Here is a 10,831-nt window from a genome sequence, read left to right as displayed (position 1 = left end):
CAGAGTTGTTTATGAAAAAAGCTGCTATTTCATATTTTATATTTCTGTACGTTTTCAGTATTTTTTTTTTTTTCAAAATTCTTCTCATCAAATTGTTATAGTCTTTTATAAGTCTAGAACAGTTTTGTGAGTAGCAAACTTTGTTTCATTTATCAAAACAGTGTTACATTATGAGTATGGCAATATATTAAGACATGGACATCCAGTTTGAATGGGGTCTTCTTAAAATGTTTGCTCTCATGAAAGCAGAGGGCAATTTTAAACAGAATTAGGCTCCGACCGTCTCGGAGCCTCCGCCCTCTACCCTCTCTGAGAAGTTCAGAGCCAGCCCTTCCCATCCCAGACTGTGTGTCTCCCTCTCTCGGCTCTGCACACACAGGGAGAACTGGAACCTACGAACTTTTTACCATTACAGTGTCTTTATTCACTTCTCTGTGTTTTTTCTTTACATTCTTATGGTGCGTGCATACTGCATGATCGCCACTAAAGAAACATGACGCACAAAGCAATTGTTCTAACTTTTTTACAATTCTGTTTAACATGGACTGGATCGCAATCTCAGACGCCAACCAAGGCTTTGTACTATAAAGGTGAGATTATTATTATTATTATTATTATTATTATTATTATTATTATTATTATTATTATTGCTGCATCATTTAGTACACTAAATAAATACTTTTGCAGATGGGTACCGCATGTTTTCTAATGCATAACCAGACTCATTAATGTGTTATTAATTGAAATGTAGGATTTCAAGTGGGACTTTCCAAAGCATTACTGGTTAATTAATTAGTGTAGGACATCGGTTATTTGGTCTCTGTGTTACATTTGTTTAAACAATAATCGCAGCCTTTGTGACACAACTCGTAACACAATGTAACTTTTAACTATCAACGGACCGCCTACAGTAGGTTCTGAAATAAACCTTTAGAAGAATGGACACAAAACTGCCCCTAGGCTACCAGGATGAATGCATCACATATGAAAGGGGCAGTTTATCATCCTAGCATATAACCTGCGACTGTGTGTGCAATCGACTTTTATGTGTTTGTTCAACAATGCGGTGCACAACATGTTGTAAAGTAAAAGCAACATAATTACCGCGGCTCCGTTATATTGTGATGATTTTTTTTTATGTTGGAGAAAAGGTGAATTTTTAAGTTTGTGGTGTAAGTACAGCTACCGTATTTCAAAATATATTTGCCATTGCAATAAAATACAACTATGGAAAACACGACGTGGAAGCATAAGACATTTATATTTGCTCATGTCCCCATAAGCTGTGGATCAAAGCACAGAAAATAAATAAATACAATGGTTTTATACTGTTCAGTATATAAATGCAATGTGTTTATAATTGGTATTATTCAGTATATAATAACAATACACCAGTGCAAGAGGTTTGTAAATGTTGTTATATCATTAACGTGGCAATCTCCAGGATTAATGCATTCCATCATTATTGTATCTGGTCTAGATTACTACTGTTCATGGTGTGTGGCTTTGTTAAGATTTATTTATGCTTTATTAATGAAATAGGGTCCACAGGAGTTATGTCTAAGAACTTTGCTAATTTCAAGTAATTCAAACTGTATATTAGAAAGTGTTGTCCCCTCATCCCAGAGAAGGAGCACTCTATCAATTGCATGATCTAAATTGGTGGATTTAGAACACAACCTTCAAACACAGACCTGTACCTACACCCGTGCAGGACTGCTTTTTACTGTATAGCTGAGAAGTCTATAGTGTGTGTGAGTGTGAATGTGTGTGTGTGGGTGGGGGGGGGGGGGGGGTTACATAAACGGATGACCAATCCTTCCTGTTTTTTTTTCTTTTCCTTTTTTCTATTTTGCATGTAGGGAATTCACTTGGAATATGTAATGTCCACAACAGAGCTCTAATAGAGCTCTAACAGCGCCCCCTATTGAGCACCCCCCAGCACAATAGTGCAGCAACTCTGCCCCCTGTGGATGTAATAAACACCACATTTGTTTCGATATTTTTGATGGGGATATTTTTACAGATGTGCTTCTTACCCCCACTTAAGGCAGTGTTGGATAGGGTCAGGTTAATCCACCAGATGTATTTGGATTTAGACATGATTCTGGGAGCTCTATTGAGGCAACAGGGGTGCTAGAAGCTTCAGGCTTTATGTAGTTACCATGCCACAAGAATACATGAGTGAAGATAACTGAAATGTCTACCCCTTACCAATAAAAGGTCTGTATTAATGAATACCCGGGTTGAATTGGTGTGTCTTTCCCAGACTGCCCTGTGGATCTGTTTTTTGTCCTGGACACATCGGAGAGTGTGGCTCTGCGGGTGAAACCTTTCGGCTCCTATGTGGATGAGGTGAAGGACTTCACTGTCTCTTTCATCGAGCAGCTCAAAGCCAGGTGGGTACTGTGCTGTCAGCAAGGGACTGGGTCATTTTACACTGATACTTCTGTGAACAAACAAGAGGTGTGCAGTGTTGAGAATGTGCATCTCCGCCATCAGAGCTTCACGCAACATCCACACAACAGAGTGTAGCGAACAAAATAATTCAATAAACCTCAGCTGTTATGCACTTCCATTTACTAAATAGGTCTTAAATGTTCAGGTATACTGAACATCTATTTGTATTTTAAAACATGATGTATGGTACTACACTTGGTTAAATATATCCCTGTTTGCAAACCATGCTTTCAGATACAGCAGTGTTGCAATTGCTTGGCCATTTCACACCCTCTGTGGATTCTTTTCTGACATGCTTTCAGGGTAACTAACACTGCTGAGGTGAAAAGACACCGGAAGTGGAAGTGTAACAGATACCCTCAGAGTAAGACATAGGAACTGAGAACCTTCTTTAACCTACAGTAGTACCTGATATTATGCTTTAACATGAAAATAAGATTTACATCATGCAAGGTACTGCCGAAAAAGGAGTCCTATATTTTAAACACAAACCTCAGTCTTCAGGTTCAGAGACTGATGCTCTGTCTGCAGTGCCAGAAGAGCTGGATTCCACTTGCAGAGCAGACAGAAACAGCTGTATTTTAACTTCCAGAGAGTTCATCACATACTCTCCCACTCCAGCATCGCTGTTCCTGAGCGCTCTCTGCTCTCCAACTCCAGCATCGCTGGTCCTGAGCACTCTCTGCTCTCCAACTCCAGCATTGCTGGTCCTGAGCGCTCTCTGCTCTCCAACTCCAGCATCGCTGGTCCTGAGCGCTCTCTGCTGTCCCGCTCCTGCATCTCTGGTCCTGAGCGCTCTCTGCTTTCCAACTCCAGCATCGCTGGTCCTGAGCGCTCTCTGCTCTCCAACTCCAGCATTGCTGGTCCTGAGCGCTCTCTGCTCTCCAACTCCAGCATCGCTGGTCCTGAGCGCTCTCTGCTGTCCCGCTCCTGCATTGCTGGTCCTGAGCGCCCTCTGCTCTCCAACTCCTGCATCGCTGGTCCTGAGCGCTCCCTGCTCTCCAACTCCAGCATCGCTGGTCCTGAGCACTCTCTGCTTTCCCGCTCCAGCATCGCTGGTCCTGAGCACTCTCTGCTGTCCTGCTCCTGCATCGCCGGTCCTGAGTGCTCTCTGCTCTCCCGCTCCAGCATTGCTGGTCCTGAGCGCTCTCTGCTCTCCAACTCCAGCATTGCTGGTCCTGAGCGCTCTCTGCTCTCCCACTCCAGCATCGCCGGTCCTGAGCGCTCTCTGCTGTCCCGCTCCTGCATCGCTGGTCCTGAGCGCTCTCTGCTCTCCCGCTCCTGCATCGCTGGTCCTGAGCGCTCTCTGCTGTCCCGCTCCTGCATCGCTGGTCCTGAGCGCTCTCTGCTCTCCCGCTCCTGCATCGCTGGTCCTGAGCGCTCTCTGCTCTCCCGCTCCTGCATCGCTGGTCCTGAGCGCTCTCTGCTGTCCCGCTCCTGCATCGCTGGTCCTGAGCGCTCTCTGCTGTCCCGCTCCTGCATCGCTGGTCCTGAGCGCTCTCTGCTGTCCTGCTCCTGCATTGCTGGTCCTGAGCGCTCTCTGCTCTCCCGCTCCTGCATCGCTGGTCCTGAGCGCTCTCTGCTCTCCCGCTCCTGCATCGCTGGTCCTGAGCGCTCTCTGCTCTCCCGCTCCTGCATCGCTGGTCCTGAGCGCTCTCTGCTGTCCTGCTCCTGCATCGCTGGTCCTGAGCGCTCTCTGCTCTCCAACTCCTGCATCGCTGGTCCTGAGCGCTCTCTGCTCTCCCGCTCCTGCATCGCTGGTCCTGAGCGCTCTCTGCTGTCCCGCTCCTGCATCGCTGGTCCTGAGCGCTCTCTGCTCTCCCGCTCCTGCATCGCTGGTCCTGAGCGCTCTCTGCTCTCCAACTCCAGCATCGCTGGTCCTGAGTGCTCTCTGCTCTCCAACTCCAGCATCGCTGGTCCTGAGCGCTCTCTGCTCTCTTGCTCCAGCATTGCTGGTCCTGAGCGCTCTCTGCTCTCCTGCTCTGGCATCGCCGGTCCTGAGCGCTCTCTGCTTTCCAACTCCAGCATCGCTGGTCCTGAGCGCTCTCTGCTTTCCCGCTCCAGCATCGCTGGTCCTGAGCGCTCTCTGCTGTCCCGCTCCTGCATCGCTGGTCCTGAGCGCTCTCTGCTCTCCCACTCCTGCATCGCTGGTCCTGAGCGCTCTCTGCTCTCCCGCTCCTGCATTGCTGGTCCTGAGCGCTCTCTGCTCTCCCGCTCCTGCATCGCTGGTCCTGAGCGCTCTCTGTACTCCGCAACCCAGTCCAGGAGACTGGGAGATGTTACCAGGAAAGGTGGTAGTTTCTCTTCATTGCCTTAGTTTTTAAACATTTAACACTTGAACACACTGGGAATGTTTGTTACCAGTCAGAAAAGCCATCATCAGGAGCTACCTTTTATGTCTGATAGGTGAGAATTAAACAGTTTTCAGATTCAAAAAAGAACTCTATGTACATAACATGTACAATACAAAAAAATGCTTTCCTGTTCCATGAATTGAATGACAAATGTGTACAGTACCAATATATTTTAGGATGCAATGTCAGTTCAGTTCAATTTCAGTTTTTCAATTCAATTCAAAAAAGGCTTTACTGGCATGACAAAATTAAAATTAAGTTTTGCCAAAGCACTTACACAACGAACAGCAACAAAGACAAAATACATACAGATACCCCAAGGCAAATAAAATAAATAAACCAGAATAACAAAAAAAACTGGAAAACCCCTCCTTCCCTAAACTAATATACCCCCATCCCCCCCCCCCACCACTCTCTCCTCCTAGTGCCAAGTGTCTACAAAATGTTCCTCAGGCTGTGGCAGGCAGACACATATTGAGCTGCTAGCTCTGCTGTCTGCTCTCCCTCTCCTAGCAGGGTTGGCAGTTTCTTTCAGTCAGGAAGGTGCGGAAACTCTTTTACCTGACTTATACATTTTGGAAAATATGATTCCCTTATTTTTGAGTATTTGGGGCAGTGTAACAGGAAGTGCATCTCGACCTCTCCCAATGTCTTTGAGTAAGAACATTTCTAGATTTTTTTACACCCCAAATGGCGAAACGCCAAAAATGTATGGCTCAAACAGTGTAGTCGCTCCTGTGCATTAGATTAGTCTACACCGAGGTTTATGTTAAAACATGGCTCAGCAAAGGTCGACGTGCAGTTACCAACAATAAGGCACGAAACCAAGAAGCAGATGAGAACTATATATGGGCACATATGGGAGCTACTGTAAATCAAAGTCAGTACATTAGGTCTAGAAATAAAAATGATATTCTCTCTTCCTTAATAATAAGATCCGGTACCTTTATGTTTACAAATTAACTCCTGGCCCTAATTATTATCATTCAATTCAGTCAGCACCTATTGGAAACTAATTAGCTACCGACTGGACACCTAACGTTGTGAATGGTGTCCACCTTGGGTTTAAATACCTAACACTGTGCATGGTGTCCACCTGGGGTTTAAATACCTAACACTGTGCATGTTGTCCACCTTGGGTTTAAATACCTAACACTGTGCATGGTGTCCACCTTGGGTTTAAATACCTAACACTGTGCATGTTGTCCACCTTGGGTTTAAATACCTAACACTGTGCATGGTGTCCACCTTGGGTTTAAATACCTAACACTGTGCATGGTATCCACCTTGGGTTTAAATACCTAACACTGTGCATGTTGTCCACCTTGGGTTTAAATACCTAACACTGTGCATGGTGTCCACCTGGGGTTTGATGTCTATCCTCTTTGTTTTGCAGCTATTACCGCTGCGATCGCAGTCTCAAGTGGAATGCAGGCGCCTTGCACTACAGTGATGAAGTCAAGATGATCAAAGAGCTGAGCTCACTGCCAGACCAGAAAGCAGACCTGAACAAGAGAGTGAGAGATGTGCAGTACATTGGCAAGGGCACCTACACTGACTGCGCCATCAAGAGGGGCACAGAGGAACTGCTGATCGGGTAGGAATCTTCAGGAAGCCTAATACACAGGTTAAAGTGAATATTTATAAGTGTGGAAGTTTAACAAATCCTTCATTTTGTTTAATATTCTCATTATTTAGGCTTGTATATGCAATTTTAGCATGAAAATAATTTTAAGCGTCTCTCCTTACTCTGATGTGATGTTTCATGATTATAAAATCATGTCATTTTTTACTGTACTTAGTCTCTAGCCTACAACACTTGCATCAAATTGTTTGGTATATAGTAAAGTACATTTAAAAATGCAAAAATATAGGAACTATACCTAATTATTTGTATTTTCATAAGTCTAACTCAGGAGGCTGTGTGGTCCAGTGGTTAAAGAAACATCCTTGTAACCAGGAGGTTCCCCGATTCAAATCCCACCTCAGCCACTGATTCATTGTGTGACCCTGAGCAAGTCACTTAACCTCCTTGTGCTCCGTCTTTCGGGTGAGACGTAATTGTAAGTGACTCTGCAGCTGATGCATAGTTCACACAGTAAGTCAACAACAAATGAACTGAATATTACAAATATGGGAAGAAGCTTTCCGTGAAGCTTTAATCTGAATCTTGCTGCAAGCCTTTCAACAGAAGGAATGCCTTGTGGTACTGATACCAGGTACCATCCATTTTCTTCATTAATTTGTAGGCCTATACATGTACAGACCAGTCATATAACATTTAAATGGTATTTTGTAAATGTTTTGTTGCAGAGTCATGACTCAAATGTTAAGATGTATTATTAAAACAAACAATATACTGTATATAAAGCTTTTTTGAAAAAAGGGTTACAGAGAATGAGTGTGTTCTAGTCTGAGAAATGGAGAGAATCTACAACAAAGCATATATATATATATATATACATACAGCTGCAGACAAAAGTATTAAAAAAGTAAAACAATGAGAAAAACCACAAAGAAAGTGAGTTCTATAATTTCTAATTGCTCTATTGGAAAATATCAATTAAAGCAGAGATTCAGCTTTATAATAAAACAACAAATTATTACATAACATGCATAAAATGAAAAATAACATGCACAAATTAATTTCACACTTTGACAAAGTATTTGTGCAGTCAACATATTACGTATGAAATCCATAATTATTGACAATGATCATGATTGAAAACCAACACCTGATGATAATTATAGAATAAATAAATACATAACCATCAAGTGCTGAAAAATAAATTGGAAATTTGTGATTAAAAAAAGCAACAAAAATGGTTAAAACTAAAGAATACAGCAACGATCTCAAAATGGCAAAGATACAACTAAGCGAAAAAGGAGAAACTACCAGAAAAATAGCAGAAAGACTTGGTTTACCAAAAAGCACTGTGTGGGCTATTATTGACAAACATAGGAGAACAGGAACAATTACAACTAGCTGCAGGTGTCAAACACCAAGAAAGATTTCTGCAAAATGTGGAAGAAGAATCGTTTGAGCAGCCTGGCAAAATCCTCGGATTACTGCAAAAGATTGGACACAAGAATTGAGAGAAGATGGTCAAGAAATTCAAAAGTGAAAAATTCAATGATACCTTAAGATGAATGTCCATGGGCGAAAACCAAGATGTAAACCTTTGTTAAAAACAATACACAAAAGAAAGCGATTGGAGTTTTCCATTGAATACTTGAAGAAGCCTGATGATTTCTTCAACCAAATTTTATGGTCAGACAAATCCAAAATATAACTTCCTTAACCAAGAAAACAACAATATGTATGGAGGAAGAGGAGAAGAATTTAAAGAAAAGTTCATCATGCCCAGTGTTAAACATGGTGGAGGTTGTGTGATCGTATGGGCTTCTTTCCTTACTCAGGCACTGGTGACCTTTGTATTGTAGAAGGATCATTGCATGCTGCAAAATATCAAGACATTTTGCACTCTCATTTGTTACCCAGTGCTAGAAGGCATATTGGACGGAAGTTTGTATTCCAGCAGGATAATGACCCTAAGCATTCTGCAAAGTCTACAAAGGAATTTCTGAAAAAAAGGAAGATAACAGTTATGGATTGGCCATCTCAGTCCCCAGACTTGAATCCCATCGAGATATTCCAGATTGACTTGAAGGCTGCTGTTGCAAAAAGGAAACCAAAGTTGATTGCTGTATGTGTTGAAGAATGGGCAGAAATATCTCCACAAAGATGCCAGGAACTGGTTCCAAAATACAAAAAAGAAGCCTGCAAGCTGTAAAGGAAGCAAAGTACTTTTGTCAAAGTATGAAATTCGTTTTGCATTTTTCATTTATGCACATTATGTAATCATTTTTTATTTTATTATAATAGATAATTTGTATCTTTGTAAGATTAACATTTAAAGTTTTCAAAATTATTATTATTATTATTATTATTATTATTATTATTATTATTATTATTATTATTATTATTGCTAGAATTACAGTATTATTCAAACGTCCTCCTACAGTGCTTTTTGTTTATTTATTTATTTATTGGTCCTGCAGTTAAGAATGGAAATCTTATGTGTACGTATGGAAATGTGTTTACCAGCGTTGCCAAACAAAACGAAAATACAAACCATTTATTTAAATGCTTTTTTTTTCTAAGTTATGACATGTCCTGAATTTTTGGCAGACGTGGTTGGGGCATCGGAATCAGGTTTTGCAAACGGCCCGTGACTGGCAGCTGCAGACTCGGGTTTCGGTAGTACTGTCGGTGGATTCCGTTTTTCTTTTTGCAACAGCTATCGACGGCAACCAGGGAACATTAATAATGATGTAATCAAAAAGAGGCGGTCAAGTATCATATTGTAGTATTACACAAGCAAGTAATAATATTATATAGTATTACACTGGCAAGTTGCTAAACGTAACATTTATTCAAGCGACACCGTCAAACAGTAAAAGTTAAAATACATAATATAATATACAGATTTAGTATTTGAATAATGGCTATTTTTAGCACAGGCGCTGCAGAAGGCCTTTCCGTGCCTATCTGTCTGTCAATAATCTCTATGGTTCTTGAGTTTTATGCACACCCACCTGCTCATGAGGGGTCAATTTGCAGGTGACCACCGTGGCTCTGCTTGGGGTCAGGGAAACATCACGTCAGAGTAACAAACATTGTGCAGCCATGCTTGATGGGGATATTTTGTTTACAATGTCTGAGGAGAGATGCTTCAAATAATTGTCATGCTAAAATTGCAAAGTAATAGGAATGTTAAACAAAACAAAAGGTGAGCTCTGTTTTATTAAACTTCGATATCTATAAATATCCACTTTAAAGAATAACTACCATAGTTCGGAAAGACGCCTAATACACAGGCTGAAGTATAACTACCATGGTTAGGGGAGCAGGGTCTGGATACACTGTGCTGCTTAAGACAAAGCTGCTCTTGCTGGCGAAGTGAGTGAGAGTTGAGAAATGTTTTTGGCTTTAGCCTGCAGCTGATTTATGACGCAGGATGTGTGAATAAAATATCAAAAGAAGCAGGATTGTGTTTTAAAATATATTGCAGAATACTGCAAATACAAAACCATAACACTGCAGTGGGTTCTAGTCATTTAAAGAGGAGCAGAAATTATTTTATCGCTTGCTGTAAAACTATTGAAAATATCCTCCCACTGTTTTGACTGTTACATCAATTAAGAATGTATTGATTTAAATTAGTGATTCCAAAATCAAACCAAGACCAAAAACACACCTATATAGCCCTGTTTAAACTAAGCGTGCCTTACACATTGCATTTAAACACTCACATAACAGTGATAACATAACAGCTATGAGCTTTGGAGAAATAGCATCATAATTGCCATTGGCAGCATGTGGGAGGGTTGGAGTGGTATGTACAGTGGTCGTCTAGTTTGTAAACTCTTCTTTACATAAACGTACTGTATTATCCTTTTGATACTCAACAGCACATGGGAAGGGATTTCTTTTAGGAAGCCAGCAGATTGAGTCTGCTTTCGAGAGAGAGGCTGCACACATGGTTCAGTTCTACAAAAAACAGCACGGCTCAGCCCAGCACAGCACAGCACAGCACAGATCAGTAAAGAACAGAACAGCATAGATCAGTAAAGAATAGCTCAACAGAGTAAAGCACAGTACAGCACATATCAATAAAGCACAGCACAGCTCAGCAAATACAGCACAGTACACACCAGTAAAACACAGCACAGCACAGATCACTGAAGCACAGAACAGCTCAGCACAGTAAAGCTCAGCTCAGCACAGTTAAGCACAGCACAGCACAGTGAAGCACAGCATAGCCCAGTAAAGCTCAGCTCTGCACAGTAAAGCACAGCACAGCCCAGTAAAGCTCAGCTCAGCACAGCACAGCCCATTAAAGCTCAGCTCTGCACAGTAAAGCACAGCACAGCCCAGTAAAGCCCAGCTCAGCACAATGAAGCATAGCACAGCCCAGTAAAGCTCAGCTCAGCACAGCACAGCCCATTAAAGC

General features: G+C 42.0%; 1 protein-coding gene across 1 annotated transcript in view; it reads left to right on the top strand.

Moving 5' to 3' along the window:
* The first annotated feature begins 321 nt into the window (after positions 1-321).
* The window catches only part of LOC117410999 (collagen alpha-1(VI) chain-like), a 46,488-nt gene continuing 35,978 nt past the window's right edge, over positions 322-10,831 (top strand). The window contains exons 1-3 of the mRNA XM_034017998.3: positions 322-590; positions 2,270-2,399; positions 6,211-6,411. Coding sequence (XP_033873889.1) covers positions 494-590; positions 2,270-2,399; positions 6,211-6,411 — 428 coding nt within the window. The 5' untranslated portion in view covers positions 322-493. The remainder of the gene's footprint in view (positions 591-2,269; positions 2,400-6,210; positions 6,412-10,831) is intronic.

The sequence above is a fragment of the Acipenser ruthenus genome, chromosome 10 (genome assembly GCF_902713425.1).
Source record: "Acipenser ruthenus chromosome 10, fAciRut3.2 maternal haplotype, whole genome shotgun sequence".
In the NCBI taxonomy this organism is placed as follows: domain Eukaryota; kingdom Metazoa; phylum Chordata; class Actinopteri; order Acipenseriformes; family Acipenseridae; genus Acipenser; species Acipenser ruthenus.
This window is presented reverse-complemented; position numbering and strand designations above follow the sequence as displayed.